Below are 26,069 nucleotides of genomic sequence, written 5' to 3' on the forward strand. Positions count from 1 at the left end.
TGCAGCCATTTGGCCATATATGCTATTTAAATGGGATGGAATAACACAGCAGACTCTGCTATAATCCGTGACTTTCTTTAGGCTATTGAATTAAATGGACCTGTTCTTGGTGGAATGTTGATGCATACCTATGATGAGTAACAAAACACTGTGTAAACTTAGTCAAAGGCAAAAAAAAGTGTGTGTATCCAGTTTTAAAGAGTGCCTGTCATGAAAAATAACTTTTGACGTCATCAGGCGTGTCAAAACTGATCACAGCAGGTCTCACTGCTAAAACCCGCTGTGATCAGGAGATATAACCAGGAAGAGAGCGCTGCAGTAGTGCAATCCACTCCTGGGCCAGCCTCTAATTCCAGCCTCTTAGACTTACATTGTAGGAATTGGTTGTTACGGAGATAGGACTGGTGAGTTGATCGCGCTGCTGTCACGTCCTGTCCCCAGCTATACAGTATATCCTGATCACAGCGGGTCTCAACAGATCAGGTCAAAAGTTATTTTTTGTGAGAGGTACTCTTTAAAGAGGCCTTTTTTCCAACCCAAATTATATGTATGATTATTTAGCCAGCAGGTATGAATGGTATATATTAGGAGTGGTGGTAGACATACACACTTACCTGACTATATAGTCACACCCATCACTTGAAATTCACTCCTATTATTATAATGTTTTATTTTTTTTTTAATCAATATAACTTTCATTTTCTAAGTTCCATTTTCTTACAAACATTTTTTGGAGAACACAGCAAGCTCTAGGCACAACAGCCATAGCCTACTGAAAGCAATGGGCTCTGAGTAATGCTGCTTCTCCCCTGTGGTGGCGCTGTAGGGAAGATCTACACTGGCTGCTGTGCTCAAGTATGAATTACTATTGATGGTGGGGAGTCGTGGCAGCAGGATACAGCTACAGCGGGGCACACTGTGATTAGCTTATCATCAGGGAAGACTTCTTACAGAAAGAGAACGTCCGACTGATAACCCCAGAAATTAGAATAATCTGAGGTGCTGTAATTGTTGTGACAAGCGGCAGGACCAGCCAAACATTATCCTTGTAGAAGGAAGGCAGGGTCAGTCCAGTTTATGCACATACTGTACATACAATATCCTCATCCTTATTTTGGGACTCTTTCAAAGCAGTAAAGTGAAGCCCTTTAAGAGCGCAGCACTGCTGTGTTATTTAATAAACCGCAGTGTCATTTCCAGAGACACTGTACTCATAGAGGAGACTGACTGTTCTGCATCTCCCTATTTAACAAGATTATGTTCTTGCACACATCTACCGCTGTTCAGTGCCAGGCTGGTGTTTTCCGGACTGCTGCTAGACTGCAGATGTGAACAAGCCCGCTGCTATTCAGCCTTCAGGACTGCGGCGTGTTTTCAGATCATCATATAATTGTTTGCAGGAAGGAAAAGACAATACAGCACGTTCATCTGAAAATGGATTGGGATGTTAGGTTTTTCATCTACCCAGCATAAATGATCCAGGCTTCTATTATATAGAGAATTACCAATAGAAGTGACATGACAGCACTTATTATGCTCTTATCCCTACCTGTGAAATCCTATGCAATTAACGCAGAATGACTGTACAGGAAGCCTGGAAGGCTGTGGAGGGGATACTGCTGTTTAATGCTTTATTTCCAGATGCTATGATGGGTTTGTTTGTATTGCGCACTGCACCATTTGCTGTTACAAGTATATTAAAAAACTAAGGTATATAGTTACCTATTATGAATTACAACAGTATTTTTAAGAATAAAATAATGTGTGTGTTGTATAACTTTGTAATATAATTTAATTACTCTGCTGCCACCAAATTTTGTGTTGGGAACTACAGGGCTGTCAAAGCCCTACAGTTAACAATCCCCTACTCTTCTGCACAGCATTTTACAGAGCAGGGTCCCATTCCCCTGTGTACTGTTTATACTTATAATGTAATACATGGGGGGAAGGCTGCCCGTCACTAGAGCACAGCACAGCAGCCTCTCCATAGCGAGTTGTAATTGCTATCACTGCTCGCTCTGCTAATGGTTCTCGTGGTCTTTGTATCCATATAGCCCTAGGTTACTTCAACCTGCATAATCAGCCAGAAGCATTTTTTCCATGTTTCTTGCTCATGTATAACAATTGGATAAGAATGGGCCAGAACACAGGATCAGATAGCTGATCTGTTGTGTGTAATCCTAGCTAACCCATGCATACTCTATAAACACAATTCCAGATAAGGAAACTAAAGTCAGCATAGCGAGCGTTAGTAAATGATGTTAATTTGCCGGAGCAGTCATTTCCCATCATTGCTTGGCCTTACTTGTGATGTTACACTGAACAGTGACCCTCCTGTCATGATAGGAGTGCTTTCTTTCTGGCAAAGCATCAGGAATGGAGGCAGGCGGACAGCTGAAGTGGTAGATTACATCTAAAAAGGGGATTTGACTTAATATCAGATATTGCCCAGAATATAATGTTGCCAAGGGAAGGAGAGGAAACAGTAGATCAGGGGAACAGTTGGTCATCTGAGAGCAGTTAAAGTGTATCTGTCCCTTCAGGTGACTTCTCAGGATGTGCTGCTGTGTATGTACATGAGGAGCAGCACTAGTTATTACCATTCGATCACTAGTATATAGCATTGCCCCCTTGGTTATTGCCCTGCAAACTCCATCGCTGTATCTGTTTTCCCTATGCTCATCGGCAGTGTGGATGCAGACTAGCCTCTGTGCTGGCACCCAGGGTCGGCCTTAGGCCACATTCACACACCTGTAGTGCAGTCCGTGGCCGTGAACTGCACTACCATATGTATATCCGTAGTGCTCCGTGCTTCACGGAGCACTACGTTCACAGATCATTACTCCAGCGATCCTTGTCGCAAAAAAACGGTCTGCATTACATGTCCGTTTCTTTGCGGCACGGATCGCGGCCCCATATACACGTATGGACGTGTGAACGGGGCCATAGGATGACATTGGTTTCATGTTCTGTCTGCAATTGCGGACAGAACAATGGATGTGTGAATTAGCCCTTAGGGGTGTGCCAGCTGTTTGGCCGCACAGGGCACATGCCCTCCCAGCAGGGAGGGGGCGCCACCTGGTCCACTATGCCTCTAATTTTATCAGTGCAGGAACTTTGCTTAGGATTTAACTCCTGTTTACACATGGAAGGATGAGAGGAGGCTGCAGGGAGAAGGTCCAACCACAGACTGTCTGGGCTAGAGTCTGCAGAGCTTACTGTAAGGGCCCTATTCCACCAGACGATTATCGTTCAGATTATCGTTAAATCATTCGAATCTAAAGGATAATCGTTCGGTTGAAATGCAGTTAACGATTAACGACCGAACGAGAAATCGTTGATCGCTTTATAAGACCTGGACCTATTTTTATCGTTGCTTGTTTGCAAAACGTTCGCAAATCGTTCGCATTGAATGAGATGTCGTTTGGTCGTTCGCAATACATACAAACGCAATAGCGAATAAATAGCGAAGAAAAAACGATCGCAATTACGATCATAAGTAACGATTATTGTTCCATGGAAATTAGTGAACGTTTTCAGGTCTTTCGCAATAGCGATCGCTTGAGATTGTTAATCGTTAACGATTATGCAAACGATAATCGTCCGGTGGAATAGGGCCCTAAGTGTCTGTGTGTCTGTCTGTGTCTGTAGGGTATATATGTTCCTGTCTGTTTATGTGTCTTTGCAAACAGTATACACAGTGTGTGCCTATATCTGTGCAAGCAGTATATACAGTGTGTGCCTATATCTGTGCAAGCAGTATATACAGTGTGTGCTTGTATGTCTGTGCAAGCAGTATATACAGTGTGTGGCTGTATGTGCAAACAGTATATACAGTGTGTGCTTGTATGTCTTTGCAAGCAGTATATACAGTGTGTGCCTATATCTGTGCAAGCAGTATATACAGTGTGTGCTTGTATGTCTGTGCAAGCAGTATATACAGTGTGTGGCTGTATGTGCAAACAGTATATACAGTGTGTGCTTGTATGTCTTTGCAAGCAGTATATACAGTGTGGGGCTGTTTGTGCAAGCAGTATATACAGTGTGTGCCTGTATGTGTCTGTGTATATGTGCCTGAATGTGTGTCTATGCCTGGGTGTATATACAGTATGTGGCCATGTTCACACAGCGTATTGTACCAGCCGTTCCGTGACACGGCCGGAGCACGGAGCGGACGGTCTCGGCAAAGATCATCCCAGTATCGGCCGATGATCTTTATTGCCGTAGAGTTCTGATGAGTGCGCCCCCATCAGAACTCCCCATAGCACACTATGAAGCAAGCGGCCGGAGATGCTTGCTTCATAGTGTGCACTGCCATGGTTTTCTACATTAAATATCGGCCGCAGAAAACTGACATGTCAGTTGTTTGCGGCGCCGCTTGGGATCCCGGCCGGAGCTCTGGCCGGAATCCCATAGAAGAACATGCAGCGTGTCTTTTTGTACAAAGTATGGCCGTTGCTGATAGCAAGAACGGCCGTACTTTTACACAATGTGAACATAGCCTGTGCCTGTATATATATGCCTGAATGTATGTGTGTGCGTGTGTGTATATATGTGCCTGTATGATGGGTCTGTATGTGTATATGTTCCTGAACGTATGTATATATATCTGTATATATGAGAGTGCATATGGATTTTTCATACGCATAAAGAAAATCTGTCAAGTTTGAAAATGCCCAAAATCTGATCTCCAGAACATTCTACCATTTATTTCTATGGGTCTATTTTTCCCCAACCCTTTCATCATGAGCTCCCACCAGGCCTGGAGGTCGTATTTGGATCTGCACATTCATGTCTCTTTAGCTCTGACTGAGGCTAATTCCCTCCCCCATTCATTTCTATGGAGCTGTCCTCCCCATCGCCCTCGTCTCCTGTACATCTGGCAAGGATGGGACCTTCGCTGTAACCTTCCCGGGTAGACTTATGGACAGACATAAATAAATATATGTATATATTGGGTAGCTAGATTTCACCATGTACACTCCTTTTGTTCTCAGGGAAGATAAGCAATGTCTTGCAGAACATAACGTGCCATGTCCCTGTCCTGAATAATTTAAGTATGAATGTCTATGGGTCATGGGGAAAGGTACTGTAAGTGCCAGCCAAGCAGGCCCTGGTCCCTAGGACATCTCCTCAGCCATGTAAGAAGACAATTGGTCTCTGGCAAACTATTTACAAGGACCCTGAAATATATATTTATTTTTGTCCTGAAACATCACCTCCCTTCTATCCTCTATAGGAACTCTGCTTTTTATTCATATTTGCAGAATATATTCCCTAAGGACTGGCACTGAACAATGCCTGGTATTTATTCTTTGGAACAAATCAAATTACAGAAATTTAGAAAGAAGGAATATTCCATGTAAGACCTGTGGACATTACTATAAGCTGAAGAACATAGCTGTTGACTTTATCTACAGTAACGCTGGGTTCACACTATGTATATTTCAGGCAGTATTTGGTCCTCATGTCAGGTCCTCATAGCAACCAAAACCAGGAGTGGATTGAAAACACAGAAAGGATCTGTTCACACAATGTTGAAATTGAGTGGATGGCCGCCATATAACAGTAAATAACGGCCATTATTTCAATACCACAGCCGTTGTTTTAAAATAACAGCAAATATTTGCCATTAAATGATGGCCATCCACTCAATTACAACATTATGTGAACAGAGCCTTTCTGTGTTTTCAATCCACTCCTGGTTTTGGTTGCTATACAGCCTCACAAATACAGCCTCAAATATACATAGTGTGAACCCAGCCTAATAGGGGATAGATCAGACATTTATATGTTGGATATCATTCGTTCTTTGTGTACTGTAGGTCCCAGAGCCATCACGCGAATAGCCTTTATGTCGCTATTTGATGTATATACTCTTAACTGCTGCCGGTAGACTTTGAACTCACATGCCCTTGTGTCACATTTCACATTTGCATTACAATGGCTGTCAAAGATATTGAACTAATATTCCCTACTACATTTGACCATTCCCCTTTGGGCAATGCCACCTTTGTAGATAAAATAATATGCATAAGGGTAAAATCTTATAACTTTATTTATCGTGATGGGATATTTCTCAAGCTCAGTACGGCAATTCTGTCCGCCGGCTGTTATAGCAGCCATGTCATAATCACAGGTACCATCTATTCAATTAGTTGCAAGCTGAAAGCGTAAAAGGGAAAATCAATTTCTGAACGGCTGGTGGCTCAGGGCAAGGACACACTGAAGGAGGCAACGTGCAAGGAAAACATATGAAGCAGCGCAGCATGTGCATAAACACAGCCATAGTTCTAAGGGGCCGGACCAAAGCCTCTGTGTTTTCCAGCGACGGCTCTGAGACTATTTGTTCTCTATGATGAGTATTTATTAGCTGTCATCTCTGCTTTATGTCACACATAAAATATCTTTTCCTCGCAAAGTGGTGTCATACAAAAAAAAAAACAGCATCTCTAAAAATTATTGTAAAGCCTGCTCGGTTTGACAATTGCCTTGTCCTGCGTCATTGCAGATGATATTTTTCCATTTGTATCACATGACCAGGATACTGAGTATGTATGAGTAATATAGCATTACAAGAGAAACCCCTTTGAAAAAAAGAAGTTCATCATTGCAGTCCTGGTTTGAGTGATGCTTTTATTATTGGGCAGAACTGTCTGGCTGTACAATTCAGAGACACATAGAAGATTGTCAGCAGAAAAAGACTACCAGGTCCATCTAGTCTGCCCTTTTAGTATTTCTATTCTTATTATCATAGGACAGTATGTAGTAAATTCCAGCACCACAGAACTACTTGAGGTTTCGTATCCAAAATCTTTATTGTGGTTCCACATACATCAAAAATAAAAACGACCGTTGACTCGTTTCGGCGTAGACACACGCCTTGTTCACAACATGGTCTGACAAAAGACCATCTCACCTCCACATTTATGGGTGTGAGCACTAGATCACATGATTAGATAATTAAAATCGAATAACAAACACATGATTAAAAACATAAGTTGGAACCAGAGAGAGAGGGTATGCAAATCTGAGAAAAAAACAAACAAAGAGACCGACTCAGGTACACAAACCCCCATGAATACATGACACTATATACCGTTACAATCGGGTCTCGAATCGGGACTCACAGAATCCAAAGAGGAGATACAAAGTGTAGTAAAAATAATCATATATGAAGAGCACTAAAATGACGCATACATTATTTAATAGGTGAGAATGAGGTCATGTCTTAAATTAAGCCCCTGTGGTGCCCTCGTAGACAGTCTGAAGATCCAAAAGGATTCTCTGTTAAGCAGTGTGGACATGTCACTGGAGATGTGTTCGAGGGGGTGTACATCTCACCTAGGCTGATGCGTAGTGTGAGGTGGTAAGTCCAGGAGGGATCTGTTGCTCAGCAGTGCTATGCTGCTGAGTTATTATTTATTTTTACCGGGCCTGGATTTACTGGAATGGTGGATAGGTTGGTAGTGGGATCTGCCATTCCCTCCCCCTCGATCCAGTATGGGTTTTGGGATCAGGTGAGCTCTGATCCCAATCAGCCTGAGAAGGCAAAAGGTGAGCTCAGTGTGCAGGTCCTTGCTCTCAGCCAGGAGTGAACAGCCTGTATGGTGTGTTCGCTGGGAGCTGGGGCTTATGCACACCCTGCAATATTACCTGCCAAGTGAAGTGACAGAGAGGTAACCTGTTGTATTAGTAAGCGCCCAGACGGGCAGGACTTTTTGTTTTGTTTATTCTCACTGCACGGTGTTGCTGTATTTACGTTGCTGGACCGTTTATGCTACAAATAAACACCAAAGCTGTTTTTAAGTCCAAGTTTGCTGCCTGAACTGTGTCCTAACACACCATACCCCGGGAAGATCCCTACAATTGGTGCTGCGGAGCGGGCAAAAACGGTTGCTAGGGGCAACGGTGTGCATCAACTTGGCTACAGCTGCTTATGTCCTGGGTGAAGGCTGCGGCTTCACTCCAAAAACAGTCAAGCAACATGGAGGAGATGATGAAGCAGTTAATGCAAGTGAGTCTGCAACAGCAGCAGGCTAATATGCAGCAACAACAGGCTCTGACAGACGCTAACCTACGCCATGAGCAAGCATTGGCCGCACAACAACAGGCTCAGGCAGCCGCTAAACAGGATCAGGCAGCCGCTAATCTGCGCCACGAACAAGCGATGGCTCAACAACAGAGACTTATTGAGCACCTGATAGCAAAGCAAGAGGCGTCTGCAGGTGCTAATCCCCAGCTGGTGGCAGCAGCCGCGCCAGAGACTTTGTCTGTGAGAAGAGCTGTGCAGCGTGCGCTGCAAAAGATGACTGCTGATGACGATGTTGAGGCCTATTTAACTGTCTTTGAGCGTGTGGCTGAGCGAGAAAAGTTACCCTCCCCTGAGTGGGCAGAGGTCATTGCGCCTTATTTAACAGGCGAACCTCAAAAGGCCTATTATGACCTCAGTGAGCAAGAGGTCAAGGACTATCCTCGGCTAAAAGCAGAGATACTCGCCCGACTAGGAGTTACTGCTGCTGTCCGTGCCCGGAGGGTCCGCAACTGGAGCTACAGTCTGGACAAGTCAGCAAGGTCCCAGATGTACGACCTGATTCATTTGGCAAGAAAGTGGTTGGAGCCAGACACCTCTACTCCTGCACAGATCCTAGAGAGGGTCGTGATGGATCGCTACCTCCGCGCACTTCCTGCTGATCTGCAACGCTTGGTGGGACAAGGCGACCCTAGGAGTGCCGACGAACTCGTCAGCCTTGTGGAGAGGTTCCAGGCGACCGAGGACTACCTCCGTGATGTTCCTGCAGCACCGTCACCTCCCCGGAGTGCCAGACCTGTGCCTTCAGCTGGTAAGAGACTTCCATCTATTGGGGGAGTGTGGAGGGGTGCTGATAGAGGGAAGAGCGCTCAGGAGGTGTCTCAGGGGCAAAAGACTGGTGGTGGTCCCCGGTGGCTAAGTGGCCCTAAAAAGGACTCCCTGCCAAGGAGACCAGGCCCTATCCAGTGCTGGAGATGCCATGAGACGGGACATATGTCTGCCCATTGCCCTCTTACCACTGAGCCCATGGAGTGTGACGCTAGCCGGCGTCAGTCGCTATTTGCGGAGCCGTCTTTTGTTGCAGTCACTGGACTAGAGACTGAACCACAAGTCTGCAACATTACTGTAAATGACTTTCCTGTTAAGGCGTTGCTGGACTCAGGAAGCCTTGTCACCCTGGTGCATGCCAGCCTGGTGACTGGGGACTTTGTGCCAAAAAGACATATGAGTGTGGTGTGCATACATGGCGATACAAAGGTTTACCCTATAGTGCTGGCTAATGTCGGGACTGAACTAGGCGCTGTACAATATGAAGTGGGTGTGGTTAAAAACCTTATGCATAATGTGATATTGGGGCGTGATTTTCCTTTGTTCTGGGCTCTATGGGGAAAACAACAATCCCCTGAAAGGAGTGAGGAGACCCCTAAGTCTATTGCATTACCCACGGTAAATGATAAAAATGTACAGGATGAAAATGATGCTTTTCCTTTGCAGGTCCTGGCTGGTGAGGAAGAGGCTCCTCCCACTGCGCAGAATGTTCCAGACTTAGAGGTGTCTAGGGATAATTTTGGTACTGCACAATTACAGGACCCCACTCTCAAAAATGCTAGAGAGCAGGTCACTGTTATGAATGGGGTACCTCAGGAGCCAGAAGCTGAGAAAAAATTTCCACATTTTTCTATGACTAATGATCTCTACTATAGAGTCACTAGGATTAATGATGAGGTGGTGGAACAGCTTCTGGTGCCTAAGTCGTACCGGCGTCAGGTACTCGACATGGCCCATAATCATGTCCTTGGGGGCCACTTGGGGACAGATAAAACACAGGAGAGAGTCCTCCAGAGGTTTTATTGGCCTGCGATTTATGCTGACATAAAAAAATACTGTGAGTCGTGCCCCACATGTCAGCTTAGCGCTCCAGTGTCGCATTTTCGCAGTCCTTTGGTCCCACTCCCCATCATAGAGGTACCTTTTGACCGGATCGCAATGGACTTGGTGGGCCCCATTGTAAAGTCGGCTAGGGGACACCAGTACATTCTAGTTGTGTTGGACTACGCGACCCGCTATCCTGAGGCTGTACCCCTAAGAAACACTGCCTCTAAAACAATTGCACGGGAATTGTTTTATATGTTTTCCAGGGTGGGGATCCCCAAGGAAATCTTGACCGACCAAGGTACCCCATTTGTGTCAAAGGTAATGAAAGAGCTATGCAAACTGTTTAAAATCTCACACCTACGAACCTCTGTATATCACCCACAGACAGACGGGTTAGTGGAGAGGTTTAATAAAACCCTGAAACATATGTTAAAGAAAGTAGTGGAAAAAGATGGTCGGGATTGGGATCACTTACTACCTTACCTGATGTTTTCTATTAGGGAAGTACCCCAAGCGTCCACAGGGTTCTCTCCCTTCGAATTAGTCTATGGTCGTCACCCTAGGGGTTTGTTGGATATAGCGAAAGAGACATGGGAAAGTGAGTCCACCCCATACAAGAGTGTTATAGAGCATGTAGCACAAATGCAGGACCGTATAGCCACTGTAATGCCCCTAGTAAGGGAACACCTCCAGAGGGCGCAAGAGGGCCAAAGCAGAATTTACAATCGTTCTGCAAGAATCAGGACATTTAGCCCAGGTGACCGGGTACTCATACTTGTTCCCACGGTAGAAAGCAAATTCTTAGCAAAGTGGCAGGGTCCCTATGAAATTGTAGAGAAGATCAGTGAGGTCAACTACAAGGTACACCAACCAGGTAGAAGGAAGCCTTTTCAAGTTTATCACATAAACTTGATCAAGCCCTGGAAAGACAGGGAATCCTTGGTGGCGACAAATCCTGTTGGTCATCTGTCACCACCAATCCCTCCGGTCAGGATTGGTGACACCCTATCAGTGTCCCAGAAGCAGGAAGCTAAGGAGTTCCTGCAGAAAAATAAAAACAAGTTTTCTGACCTACCAGGGCGTACGCATCTCATTAGTCATCATATTGAAACTGAGCCTAGAAGCAGAGTAAACCTTAAGCCCTATAGGATACCAGAAGCACGGAGGGAGGCGGTATCATCCGAGGTAAAACGTATGCTTGACCTAGGAGTCATTGAGGTGTCTCAGAGCGAGTGGTCCAGCCCGATTGTGTTAATCCCAAAGCCCAATGGAACTTGGAGGTTCTGTAATGATTTTAGAAAGTTAAATGAGATCTCCAAGTTCGATGCCTACCCCATGCCCAGGGTAGATGAGTTGATAGAAAGGATGGGTAATGCCAGGTACATAACTACCCTCGATCTCACTAAGGGCTACTGGCAGATCCCACTCACTCCTAAGGCTAGAGAGAAGACTGCATTCTCCACCCCTGATGGGCTCTTCCAATACGTAGTGATGCCATTCGGGTTACATGGAGCCCCTGCCACTTTTCAGAGGTTGATGGACTTGATTCTGCGACCACATCGTGATTACTCTGCTGCCTACCTCGATGATGTGGTCATTTTTAGCCCGGATTGGGAAAGTCACCTCTGTAAGGTCCAGGCGGTGTTAGATGCCATAAGTGATGCGGGGTTAACCATCAATGCAGAGAAGTGTGCACTAGCCTTAGAGGAGGCCAAATACTTGGGCTACATTATTGGGAGGGGGTTAGTGAAACCACAACTAAATAAAATTGAGGCAATACAGAATTGGCCTCAACCCCTCACAAAGAAACAGGTCAGAGCTTTCCTGGGTATTACGGGCTATTACCGAAGGTTTGTGCCGAATTTTGCTTCAGTTGCAGCCCCACTAACTGACCTGACAAAGGGTGCGAAGTCCGCAATGGTGACATGGACTCCAGAGGCCGAGAAGGCTTTTCAAAGCCTTAAGTCTGCCCTGTGCCAACAACCTGTGCTAGTTACCCCTGACTTTAGGCGAGAGTTTCTAGTACAGACAGATGCCTCTAACACAGGGTTAGGTGCCGTCCTCTCACAGGTCGTGAATGGCGAGGAGCACCCGGTGATGTACTTAAGTAGGAAGCTATCCCCGGCCGAGAAAAACTATGCCATAGTTGAGCGAGAGTGTCTGGCAGTGAAGTGGGCCCTCGAATCCCTGAAGTACTACTTGCTAGGCAGGAGATTCAAGTTAGTGACAGACCATGCCCCCCTAACATGGATGAAGCTTAACAAAGAAAAAAACGCAAGGGTGACTAGATTGTTTCTGTCCCTACAAAACTTCAATTTCACTGTAGAACACCGGCCAGGGAAATTACAGGCGAATGCTGACGCCCTATCAAGGGTACACTGCCTGTGGGGACAAAACGCTCAGCCCTCCGGTCTGAAGAAGAGGGGGGGGATATGTGGACATGTCACTGGAGATGTGTTCGAGGGGGTGTACATCTCACCTAGGCTGATGCGTAGTGTGAGGTGGTAAGTCCAGGAGGGATCTGTTGCTCAGCAGTGCTATGCTGCTGAGTTATTATTTATTTTTACCGGGCCTGGATTTACTGGAATGGTGGATAGGTTGGTAGTGGGATCTGCCATTCCCTCCCCCTCGATCCAGTATGGGTTTTGGGATCAGGTGAGCTCTGATCCCAATCAGCCTGAGAAGGCAAAAGGTGAGCTCAGTGTGCAGGTCCTTGCTCTCAGCCAGGAGTGAACAGCCTGTATGGTGTGTTCGCTGGGAGCTGGGGCTTATGCACACCCTGCAATATTACCTGCCAAGTGAAGTGACAGAGAGGTAACCTGTTGTATTAGTAAGCGCCCAGACGGGCAGGACTTTTTGTTTTGTTTATTCTCACTGCACGGTGTTGCTGTATTTACGTTGCTGGACCGTTTATGCTACAAATAAACACCAAAGCTGTTTTTAAGTCCAAGTTTGCTGCCTGAACTGTGTCCTAACACACCATCCCCCGGGAAGATCCCTACAGCAGCTATGGCTCCTATGGCAACCACCTCTTTTAGGTTTAAAAAAAAATTTCTATACCCATAACTCTAAGTGATTTTGTTTCACCTCCGTGGACTTCTCTAAAATGTTTGGATAATGCTGAGACATTGAATGTTTCACCTTTGCTATCTGAGATGTGCTGTCTAATTCTAGTTTTAAGACTGTTTGTAGTGCAGCCTACATATTGTACATTGCAGTCCACACAGGTTGCTGAATAGACTACCTAAAACCTAAAAGAGGTGGTTGCCATAGGAGACAGCTGCTTAACAGAGAATCCTTTTGGATCTTCAGACTGTCTACGAGGGCACCACAGGGGCTTAATTCAAGACATGACCTCATTCTCACCTATTAAATAATGTATGCGTCATTTTAGTGCTCTTCATATATGATTATTTTTACTACACTTTGTATCTCCTCTTTGGATTCTTTGGAGTCCAGGTTCGAGACCCGATTGTAACGGTATATAGTGTCATGTATTCATGGAGGTTTGTGTACCTGAGTCGGTCTCTTTGTTTGTTTGTTTTTTTTCTCAGATTTGCATACCCTCTCTCTCTGGTTCCAACTTATGTTTTTAATCATGTGTTTGTTATTTGATTTTTAATTATCTAATCATGTGATCTAGTGCTCACACCCATAAATATAGAGGTGAGATGGTCTTTTGTCAGACCATGTTGTGAACAAGGCGTGTGTCTACGCCGAAAGGCGTCAACAGTCGTTTTTATTTCTGATGTATGTGGAACCACAATAAAATAGTTCTGTGGTTCTGGAATTTACTACATACTGTCTGGTTGGAGAGCTTAAGATTGAGCCGGGTGAGCTGCCTACCACTCACTTTGCATATTATCATAGGATAGGTATATGTTTATCCCAGGCATATTTATACCAACCACATCTGCTGGAAGTTTGTTCTAATCAACTACTTTTTCAGTAAAGCACATTCATTCAGACAATTATATAATACACGGAAAGGTCAGGCCTGCCAGAACAATTGGTGCCCTTAGGGCCCATTCACACTGAGTAATTTTGGCGGAAATTTCAAGCAGAGCCAGCACCGCAGACTCTGCTTGAAGTTTTGCCTGTCCTATTCATTGAATAGGATGCCTCATGCGCCCCCCCTAAGACTGCCTGGAAAACATGGATCAAGCTATAGGCTGTATTCATGTTTTCCAGGACTCCCTAGGGCTACATCCAACTTCTTGATCCACCGGTAATCAAATGCCGCGCACTGTGGTTCGCTCATCTCTAGTCCTGAGCAAAGATTTTTGTTCAAGTATGAGGTCTTAATTGCCCTAACAGGTCATAGGGGCAAGGGCTGTGTGAACACAGCCTAAACTACTCAGTCCATGAATACTTTATAGAAAGCTAACCTAGCTTTGTATACAGTAGCTGCTGCTGAAGTTCTGTAATTAGGTCACAGAGCATTGCTGGATTAAATACAAGTGTATCCTCTTCTCTGCCAAGAGGAAGACTAGCTATGCCCAGGGTTTACAACCTCTGAATATAAACCGTCTAATAAGTAATGTAAACTTAGAGTAACCAGTCTATGTAAACGCATCACATTCATCACAGTGGGTCAGGCTGTTTGATTAAGTTGGCCGGGCCATCTTTAGGCCATGTGTACACTTCGTATAACACCGGCCTTTCTGTGATCCAGCCGGGTCACAGAACGGCCGGTGTTACTGAAGATCATCCCGGCTGGTACTGCGGTAGCGGCCGGGTGATCTTTTTTTCTGATGAATTTGGATGCGGGCGCACACGGGTGCACCAGCATCCAAATTCCCCCTGCATACAATGGAGTATGCAGCTGGAGCCGCACGCTCCATTGTGTGAACTGACATTCATTGAATGTCACTGTCATTGAATAGCGGCCGCAGAAAACTGACATGTGATGGAATCACGGACGGAGCGTAAACTATGTGTATATGCTCCGGCCGGGATTCTATTCATTCACAACAATAACCTACACATAAAACAATAGTACACATAAATGTTAGGAATTTTAAACTATATCTTAACAGAGAAAAATAGCCTTTCTCATTATCAGACTCCTCTGGTATCTCCTCTTCTATGTTAATGCAATGCATGGAAAACATCATAGATATTATTTTAACCCACTGAATAACTGAGATTAAGCATGAAGACCAAAAATTCTGTGAATGCCATACAGTGGGAGAGATATAGAATTATGGACATTGAAATAAATGACTGTGTTTTGCAGGCTGCGTTCATCAGAGCATGAGCCACTGCATAATAGTGTGGTTCCTTAGCCAGTAGTTGAGATACAGTAGCTTGTGAGGCCAATTCTGTGGTGTATGGCTAGTGATGTTATCTGTCGTGAAGCCAGCGCTAGTCCAGCACACAGGTGTGATGTTGGTACCTGTTTAGTGTATGGCTGGTTTATATCCCCAAATGGTCGGTAACCTCCAGGCTTGTTGTGGGTCCCTTGGGCTCTTGTCAAAGTAACCTGGAGTGGCAACTGACCCACCCGGGATGTCGATACCGCCACCCACAGAGAAGGGAAAAAATAACAGAGTCCTGTGCGTTTGGTATAAAAATATAACAGTCTACTGTTAAACTTAGGCAGGATAACAGTACACACTCTGTAGACAGTGATAATCTTGACAACAGACTTGAGTGCTGACTTAGTGCTTGAAGTAGGTGCTTGAAAAGAGTAGAAGTAGTAGTGCTTTGTTGAAGTAGAGAAAAGAGGAGAGGAGTTTGGCAGAGGAGCCCTTGCTCAATGTAGAATCTGTGCTCTGCCAGAATACTCATACTCAGGTTTAGAATATGTTTGACAGCCTTCTGTCCCCTGGTATGGTAGAACCAGTCCCAAAAGGGTAGCACAAGCCCCAGTCGTTGGTTATCTGAGTGTAGCTAGGTGTCCGAGATTTACCTAGACTTTTACATAGACCTTCTCAATACGGTAGCTTTGTCCTACTGGGATCAGCTCCTTTTTCTTCAGGAGTCTGCCCTGCACTTTAGACGCGTTTCTGGCGTGGGCTAGAGTATTCCTTGGTGGCTGCTCTCCCGTACTGTTGCTTAGCAATTCATAATAAAAGTAGTTTCGTGACTAGAAAAACTCTCTGTGAGAGCTAGTCTCTCCTGCATCTGTTCACACTGGGTACCTAGTCTGAACTGAACTTGGTTCCTGTCAGGGGTCCTAACCTACACTAGGCCCTGGCTTAACTACAGCAGGGACTTGGTTTGGTTGTGTCCTCTCTCTGTATGATGCAATGTCCATATACCCTAACAGGATTTATTAATGAGGGTTTGTCCTTATGAGCCACCCACTTCAAAGAAACATAAGCACTTCTCTTTTCTCCCCTTCCATTACTGTATCATTTTGGTATTCTCCAGACGCGGCTCCACAAGTTGCACAGTAGAAGGTATATGTCAGCTAGAATACAACACTTGCTTGAAAAGCTGTGTATAAGCCTACAAATAACACAAAAGCAATGTGGCACAATATTATACAAAACCGCTCATCTTTCTCTATTCATTTTTTTTTCCTTTTGACAGTATAATTTTTTTCACCTACTATTTCCACAATATGACTGCATTTTTTTTTATCTTATTTTTTTCCTCCCCAATGATGTCACCCTGACTCCTTTCACAGCAAAATGAATTAAATTCCAGGTCTCTTCCCCTCTGGAGAGTTCATTTTCGCATTTCATTTTCTCCTTCACTGGTCTTTTTTATGCCCCAGGATGCCTGAGGTTGGAAAATAAACTCAGGTAAAGTGGAACATCTTTTCTTTTTGACAGTAAAATGCTTAGGGGAACAAAGGGGAGGTTATGTATCTAAATTCACAGAATTGGCGTAAGTCGCAGAATCTGTAATTAATTTTTGTGATGCAGAGCTGGTAGATTCCCATCTCAATAACTAACCATCTAGGGCAGAAATAGGTTGGATGGAACGTTATTACTCGTCTATGCAATGCACCAAGGAAATGACTGGACTCGTTCCCTATTGTGCATTTTCGTAGATTCACAATTACTACAGTAAAATACAAATTTAGTAATTCCTCAATGACTTAAGGGCCCTATTCCACTGGACGATTATCGTTCAGATTATCGTTAAATCGTTCGAATCTAAACGATAATCGTTCGGTTGAAATGCAGTAACGATTAACGACCGAACGAGAAATCGTTGATCGCTTTATAAGACCTGGACCTATTTTTATCGTTGCTCGTTCGCAAAACGTTCGCAAATCGTTCGCATTGAATAAGACATCGTTCGGTCGTTCGCAATAGATACGAACGCAATAGCGAATAAATACGGAAGAAGAAACGATCGCAATTACGATCATAAGTAACGATTATCGTTCCATGGAAATGAGTGAACGTTTTCAGGTCTTTCGCAATAGCGGTCGTTTGAGATCGTTAATCGTTAACGATTATGCTAACGATAATCGTCCGGTGGAATAGGGCCCTAAGGCTAGGGCAACCTTATTTCTATCATTAATTTTCTTTCTGAATACAAAATTAAGCAACATGCTTAATACTATAGTCCTCAGTAAAAATGTCCTACCATTTAGCTTACGTGTACAATCTCTCCTTTTAAATGTGGGAAAGAATTTTTAGATGGGATTCATCTTCCCTTTTCTACGTGTGAAAGATAGCAAGAGTATAGGGGAAGACAGAAGTTGAAAGTGTGGACAGTGAGGAGAGCATACATGGAAGGCAGCACATACAGGTTGTAGATAGGGAGGAAAGCACACAAAAGGTAGTTTGCAGATGGGTAATCACATGGGCTGTGTACAAGCATAGAGAGAAAAAAAGATCTTTGGGCAAACTCTACACTCTTGTAAACACAGATCTCACATCCAGCATGTATTACTTAAAGGAAAACATACACGCAACAAAAATCTGATCCTAGAAGAAGATTGCAAATTGAATATCAGGGGGATGAAAACGATTACAAACATATTTTTTCCACGTCAAAGGCATTCATAGTCACGAAAGCATACCTGTCACCAAAAATAAAAGTTTTGACATTTCACACATTGTTGAGACAGTAATGGATAAGACCTCTTTTTGAGTGAAGTGGCCTCATAGACTTTCATTATGCGTCCATCTCGGTCACATGACATGGAGTCAGGTAATAATGTATTGAACATGGTCTTCTCCCGAGTCATTTGTGGTATTCAGACCAGACTGATAAATTCTTTTGATAATTCTTATGACAAGTTCTTTTTTATGGTGACACTGCCCATTAAGGACTATATCTCATTTGCTGATTTAAACTTTTTTTTATCTTTTTTTTTTATATATTTTATTGAATTATTACAATAAACCAGAATCCAAATTGAGGGTGGCAGTGTTGACATAATGGATACTATTTTACAGTTCATGTTCTAGATCATCACTTGTATTTCCGAAGCCTAATTTAGAAGAAATGGTGGTGGAGTGTCATATATAGAGACCTTGCATATAGGGACTGATATATTTGTGATAAAGATAGATTTGAAGGAGATTGAGAACAAAGGAGATCAAAAGAGTTTGGTTTTTCAGCTGAAGTAAAGGACCTAACTCTGTAATAAATTGTCATATCTGGTTGTATTGTTTAACTTGATTAGGAGGTAGGTCATTATTTCAACTTACTTCATCTCATGTCAAACATTCAACTAGGTTTAGGATTTGATCCAATCTATTAAACTGTTTTTGCCTCCATTCTATAAAGTTTGGGTTTCAGTTACCTTTTGGAAAAATGGAAGGGTCTCATAGAGGGAAATATTTGAAAAGGCTAAATGGAAGTTTGTATAGTTTTCTTACTGCTTTCCAAGTGGCAGTTGTATCTCTGAGTATAACATTCTGTTTTAGATGTTATGGTAGTTCCAAGATTAAAAAATGTAGGATGGCTGCTATTGGCCATTGGCTGCTTTTTTTTTTTTTTTTTTTTTGGCAAAACAGAGAGTGCCATAGGTTATTCGAGTTTTTTGGGATTTCCAAATGAATTTAGTGAACATACACTACCGTTCAAAAGTTTGGGGTCACCCAAACAATTTTGTGTTTTCCATGAAAAGTCACACTTATTCACCACCATACGTTGTGAAATGAATAGAAAATAGGTTAGAAATAATGATTTGTATTTGAAATAACATTGTTTTTACATCAAACTTTGCTTTCGTCAAAGAATCCTCCTTTTGCAGCAATTACAGCATTGCACACCTTTGGCATTCTAGCTGTTAATCTGTTGAGGTAAGCTGGAGAAATTGCACCCCACTCTTCTAGAAGCAGCACCCACAAGTTGGATGGTTGGATGGGCACTTCTGGCGTACCATACGGTCAAGCTGCTCCCACAACAGCTCAATGGGGTTCAGATCTGGTGACTGCGCTGGCCACTCCATTACCGATAGAATACCAGCTGCCTGCTTCTGCTGTAAATAGTTCTTGCACAATTTAGAGGTGTGTTTAGGGTCATTGTCCTGTTGTAGGATGAAATTGGCTCCAATAAAGCGCTGTCCACTGGGTATGGCATTGTGTTGCAAAATTGAGTGATAGCCTTCCTTATTCAGAATCCCTTTTACCCTGTACATATCTCCCACCTTACCAGCACCAAAGCAACCCCAGACCATCACATAACCTCCACCATGCTTAACAGATGGCGTCAGGCATTCTTCCAGCATCTTTTCATTTGTTCTGCGTCTCACAAATGTTCTTCTTTGTGATCCAAACACCTCAAACTTGGATTCATCCGTCCACAACACTTTTTTCCAGTCTTCCTCTGTCCAATGTCTGTGTTCTTTTGCCCATCTTAATCTTTTTCTTTTATTGGCCAGTCTTAGATATGGCTTTTTCTTTGCCACTCTGCCCTGAAGCTCAAAATCACGCAGCCGCCTCTTCACTGTAGATGTTGACACTGGTGTTTTGCAGGTACTGTTTAATGAAGATGCCAGTTGGGGACATGTGAGGGGCCTGTTTCTCAAACTAGAGACTCTAATGTGCTTATCTTCTTGCTCAGTTGTGCAACGCGGCCTCTCACTTCTTTTTCTACTCTGGTTAGAACCTGTTTGTGCTGTCCTCTGAAGGGAGTAGTACACACCATTGTAGGAAATCTTCAATTTCTTAGCAATTTCTCGCATGGAATAGCCTTCATTTCTAAGAACAAGAATAGACTGTCGAGTTTCAGATGAAAGTTCTCTTTTTCTGGCCATTTTGAGCGTTTAATTGACCCCACAAATGTGATGCTCCAGAAAAACAATCTGCTCAAAGGAAGGTCAGTTTTGTAGCTTCTGTAACGAGCTAGACTGTTTTCAGATGTGTGAACATGATTGCACAAGAGTTTTCTAATCATCAATTAGCCTTCTGAGCCAATGAGCAAACACATTGTACCATTAGAACACTGGAGTGATAGTTGCTGGAAATGGGCCTCTATACACCTATGTAGATATTGCACCAAAAACCAGACATTTGCAGCTAGAATAGTCATTTACCACATTAGCAATGTATAGAGTGTATTTGTTTAAAGTTAGGACTAGTTTAAAGTTATCTTCATTGAAAAGTACAGTGCTTTTTCTTCAAAAATAAGGACATTTCAATGTGACCCCAAACTTTTGAACGGTAGTGTAGATCTAATGTTATTAATATCTTTATGTTTGAGGAGAAGAGGGATCATCTGCATTGGATAGAATAAATTGGCAAACAACATAGGTTTTATTAATTGTAAAGGTCCTAGAATAGATAGGGGTTAGGGTCCATTTACACAGAAAGATTATCTGACAGATTATCTGCCAAAGATTTTAAGCCAAAGCCAGAAACAGACTATAAACAGAGATCAGGTCATAAAGGAAAGCCTGAGATTTCTCCTCTTTTCAAATCCATTCCTGACTTTGGCTTCATATCTTTGGCAGATAATCTGTCAAATACTCTTTCTGTGTAAATGGACCCTTAGTCTTTGCATTTCACTAGTTCTTGTTCTATTTAAATTTTTTTAAATAAGGGCGTATAATTTAAGGTGTAAAGTGATAGGGGTGTATGTCCTATTTGTATTCCTAAATATGTAAGATGTTTTTTGACAGTATCTACTCCCTCTGGGTATAATGGAGGAGTGAGATGTGGGATTAATGGTAAAAGTTGGCATCTGGAAACATTAACATGAAGTCTTTTAGAACTTTAGTTTTGTAAGCAACTCCTTGCTCTTAGACTCTAAGGTCTCATGCACCCCAAAGAACATGGAGTATCTGTGGCTCCATACTAAGTGTATGGAGTTTGGTGCTTCTAGATGCAACCCAGCTGTAACATGACACCTGGTGGAACATTCTACTGTTTTTTTCTGTTGATGAATGTGGCAGAAATTATACTCTGTATTCCTTTCTATAACATAGTAGGTATTCAGAGATCGGGTCCTTTATTATGGCTCTGTTATGGCTCCATTGGAAACTGTAATATGACCATTAGCACTGAGGGCGGTTTTACGTGACCTCAAAGGGATTGTTTCAAGATACAGCTGTAATGAAGGGTCCTCGTTGTAGGTGCAACAACAAGACTACCTGCTGGATGGAACTAAAATCACTTCTGACTCATACTCTAGCTCTGACACCTTTCATTTTTTCCCCATGACATTGAGGCCCATTATACAACCTGCTTCTAACAAAAGAAGAGCAAAACCAAGAACTCCCACTTTGTTCATGACACTTTGTGTCATTTTAGACAAAGGATCACAAACACAATTTTACACAAAATGAAACCTCATTGGTCAAGAGACACTTATCTTCAGGCTATCCATAAAAGTTTTTTTTTTTTATAAAGACAGAAAATAAAGAATTGTCAAACACATAGTCACCTGTAATTACATATAGAAGGGTACCAATGTAGTTTTTATACACAATATAAAAGGCTATAAAAGTAAGGTGTACATACTGTATGTATAGAAATATTAAAGAGAATGTACCAGCAGTACATTCGCTTTAAGTTTTTCACATGGATAGAATGGCGCCTATGCAGGAAAGACGGTGCTGTGGTCCTTTTTTTGAACCGCAGCACGAATACTGTGTAGAATCAATGGAGCCACATCACAGAGGGGCCGGGGTTTCCTCCCACTGGGGGCGGACATCCTGCTTCCAGTGCTTCAGCCCCGGGCCGGTGCCCAGGAAAAGAGCCTGCTCTTGCCATTCTTTCCATGTCAAAAAACTAAAGCAAATGTACTGCTGGTACATTCACTTTAAGGACCTCTAGTACCTTATAATAACCAAACACTATGAAATTCAGAAGTGGCTTGCTCCTGCTGTTGATACCCAAACATGCATAGTGAAAGTCTCTAAAGAGGGGACATAGCCTCGTTTGCATCAATAGATATATTGTAATTAATGCCATGAATTTGGTTTTCTGGCACATTAAATGGCGTGCACTTCTTTTAACATTTAGTGCACTGTATGGCAGGGTATTTTGGATTACAACCAGTTGTAGTAAATTCCTTCCTCATGAGTCCTCATGTGTGGTGATCCAAGCAAGAACACTGAGAATTAATCTGATCTCAGTACAAGCAGTAGATTTCATGTGATGAGTGCATATACTGATTTGTACAAGGTGAATATTTTCTTGTATTTGTCCTCTATGGACAAATGATTTGCAAGTCAAATGCATATTACCAGGCCTGCCTGTGCTCATATATACCAATTAGGCTTTCAGTCATTGTAATTACCTTTCATGTCTCTGCTTTATCTACAGCCTGAAGTACATGGTGAAACAACTTGAAAATGGAGAGGTCAACATTGTCGAATTGAAGAAGAATTTGGAGTACACAGCCTCATTGCTGGAAGCAGTATATATCGACGAGACAAGGTGAGACTTTCACATTAATCACTCGGAAACTTCCCTGCTTGATACACGCAGTGCACGGTGTCTCTGATAAGGAGTGGTAGGTCAATTTGCTTGAAACATCTATCAGTAGTAAAGCACAGATCTATGACAATTGGCAGATGTCCATGTTTTACAATGTTTTTACATTTTGTCATTTAGCCTGTGAAGATAGTTTTACAATTACAATAACATTTTCCAACCTCTTATTTGGATCAATAGTAAATTGGATTTAAAGGGAAACAACAGATTCACACATACAAACCTGCTGGTATGGAACAATATTGATACTGATAATTATGTCACCCACATTTTTCTGGATCAGTTGTGTCATTTTGGAGCTATAGATTAAAATATTATGTAAATTAGCTAAATTAATGATTGATGCCTTTGTATCGGCTGCAGGAACGTTCTTTTTTTACAATTGACTTGCGGGCACGTCCGGTGTGCCTGCAAATCAATAAGCCATTCACTTTGACCTAACGTGCAGCCCTCGGCCATACTTTATATTGTGTGAACAGCTATTATTTCCGGACACTATTAAGTGGACAGCTTCTGGAAATAATAGGCAGGTACATTATTTTAACGCCCGTTCTAACGAATAGGCATTAAAATAACGATGTGTGAACACAGCGGACTTCAGTGCAATGCCGTCCCTGCAGTAAAGAATGGACGCTGATTTCATTGCAATTAGCGTCTGTTCTACTTACTGAAAAAGAACATAGTGTGAACATAATCTAGAAAATAAATAGAACTGCGGGTCATGTGCCGACCCCCAACTCTATTCAAATCGAAGAAGCTGTGGGCCGATCTGGAGATCGCTAGGGATCATGGAGGTCCTCTGGATTGGGGACATGTACGTTTTAGGCTATGTTCACACTACGTAAAAGTACGGCCATCGGCAACAACGGGCGTACTTTTTGCAAGGTGGAACAATGCCTTATTTTGAATGGGATCCCGGCCGGAGCGTATACACATCGTATACGCTCCGGCCAGGATCCGTGCGGCGCCGCAAATAACTGACATGTCAGTTTTCTGCGGCCGCAATTCAATGAATTGTGGCCTAGAAAACCCTGTCAGTTCACACAGTGAAGTGAGCGGCTCCGGCAGCTCGCTTCACGGTGTGCTATCGGAAGCTCTGATGCGGGCGCGCACTGATGCGCCCGGAAAGATCATTCAGCTGGTACTTAAGTACCGGCCGGGATGATCTGGGCAGACCCCGGCCGTTCCGCGACCCGGGGTCACGGAACGGCCGGTCTCTTACGTTGTGTGAACATAGCCTTGACTGGAAAACCCTTTTAATTCAGTGGATACAGATAAATATATGTATTAATAGGCATAGTTCCAGAGGTTGGCTAGCGGACTGCTGCGCAGAGGCTCCAAAAGTGTGTTTGCAAAAGTATTTTACTTGACAAGTATAACTGAGGTAGCTGAGAATGCCCATTAAATAACCCCATACCAGCAGGTTCATATGTGCAAAGATGATGTTAGTTCTTCTTTAATTTTTTAACCCGCTACATATATGTCCCGGCTTAAAAATAATTGTGCAATGATTAGAAATGAAACTTCTTTGGCGGAAAAAAAATCAAACTGTTCTCGTGATAAATGAAATCTTTCTATATTGTTAAAAGTATCTATTAGTACTTAAAACACAGCAAAAATCTAAAGTGACGACTTCTGCTTTTTTGGAGCCTGGCATGAGCTGTCAGAATGGTTGGGTTCTATGAGAGTGCATTGAGCTACACAGCTGGGGAAGTATAATGCACCTGTGAATCATTAGCTGCCAGCTTTGTGTAGTATGGCACTGTTAAACGACATCACAAGTCAAGGGAAATTGACATATTTTCTATGAAGGAAAGAAAATCTGTATAAAGTTGAGAACTGCAGAAAAGCACAAAACTCTTCAGTTCCAACCTTAGATTTGACAGTCATTTCCTCGTAGAAGTTGATACTGTTGCACAAAGTAGGGCGTATGAGTCACAATTTCCTTTCGCCCTAGCAGTTATTACAGCAAATTGATTTTCACAGAAAATAATAAATAAATAAAATCTCAGTTTGATGTGTGGTTGTCCTGATAGTTCTATTCTTTATTTACAGGCAAATTCTCGATACAGAAGATGAGCTGCAAGAAATTCGTTCAGATTGTGTTCCCTCTGAGGTCAGAGACTGGTTGGCGTCTACATTCACACAGCAGACACGATCAACTGGTAGACGGTCTGAGGAAAAGCCCAGATTCCGCAGCATTGTACATGCAGTACAAGCAGGGATTTTCGTTGAAAGGTATCATATTTCTTCAACTTTAACAGTACTTTGCACTGTTTAGTATATACAGTATATATATATATATAGATATATATATACAGTTTGAGAACCGAGCACTGTCTTCCCATAGAAATTAATGTAAATGAATTTAATTGCTTCCATCACCCACCAATAATTAACTACAGTATCATTTATTACATTAAAAAAGTTGTGCCCAGTGCCCAGGACAGCACTATATAATGTACAGTACATTTAAACAAGAAATGTTCAACAAAATCAGCAATTATAGTCCAGTAGTCACTAACGCCTCACTCATCCTTTGCTGTATAGAGTCCCCCCACCCCAGCACTGTAACAGATGGGAGATGGTGGTGCACTGACTGTACTACTACTGTACTGTATATGCTCTCCAGCACTATATTGTATGTTACTCCCAGGTATACATTGGCAGCCAGCAGACACCATATCTTCTACTGGTCACATACAAAGCTACAAAGGCCTGAGAAAGGTTGGTGGATTGACCGAAACGTCGCCAAGTAGCGATACTACAGTGCAAATTTTCTACTTTTCACTTTGTCTGGCTGGATTGTGTTTGAAGAATTATTGGAATAAAAATGTCAATTTTCACTTGCATTTAAACTCGAGTGACGTGTTTCCTACTTCACAGTATCTAGGGATTGAGGAATCCCCATCCACTGGCACCAAAATTAATAAGGAGAGTGCAGTACTTTTTTTTTTTCGACGTACACATGTGACTTTAGTCCAAGTTGCTCAGCCCTCTGTTATATCTGACAAACAGATCCCATCTGTAAACATATTTACCTAAAGTATATTTTTGTGTTTGTCTAGAATGTTCCGAAGAACATATACAGCCGTCGGGCCAAACTACTCTGCAGCTATTGTTAACAGCTTAAAGGTAAAGTATGTAATACATGGTATAAGTGCACACCAAACAACATTAAATCCTAGGCTCGAAATGAAGCTGTTATTCCATGTCACCTTAAAGGGGTTATCCAGTGCTACAAAAACATGGCCACTTTCTTTCAGAGACAACACGACTCTTGTCTCCAGTTCAGGTGCAGT

General features: G+C 42.8%; 1 protein-coding gene across 5 annotated transcripts in view; it reads left to right on the forward strand.

Annotated features, from left to right (window-relative positions):
- The window catches only part of PDE1B (phosphodiesterase 1B), a 227,503-nt gene that overhangs the window by 174,131 nt on the left and 27,303 nt on the right, over positions 1 to 26,069 (forward strand). For all 5 annotated transcript variants that reach the window (XM_069970258.1, XM_069970255.1, XM_069970254.1 and 2 more), the window contains 3 exons: positions 22,597 to 22,710; positions 24,823 to 25,005; positions 25,836 to 25,902. In XM_069970258.1, the coding sequence (XP_069826359.1) occupies positions 22,597 to 22,710; positions 24,823 to 25,005; positions 25,836 to 25,902 (364 nt within the window). The remainder of the gene's footprint in view (positions 1 to 22,596; positions 22,711 to 24,822; positions 25,006 to 25,835; positions 25,903 to 26,069) is intronic.

Source organism: Dendropsophus ebraccatus, chromosome 5, assembly GCF_027789765.1.
Source record: "Dendropsophus ebraccatus isolate aDenEbr1 chromosome 5, aDenEbr1.pat, whole genome shotgun sequence".
Lineage (NCBI taxonomy): Eukaryota > Metazoa > Chordata > Amphibia > Anura > Hylidae > Dendropsophus > Dendropsophus ebraccatus.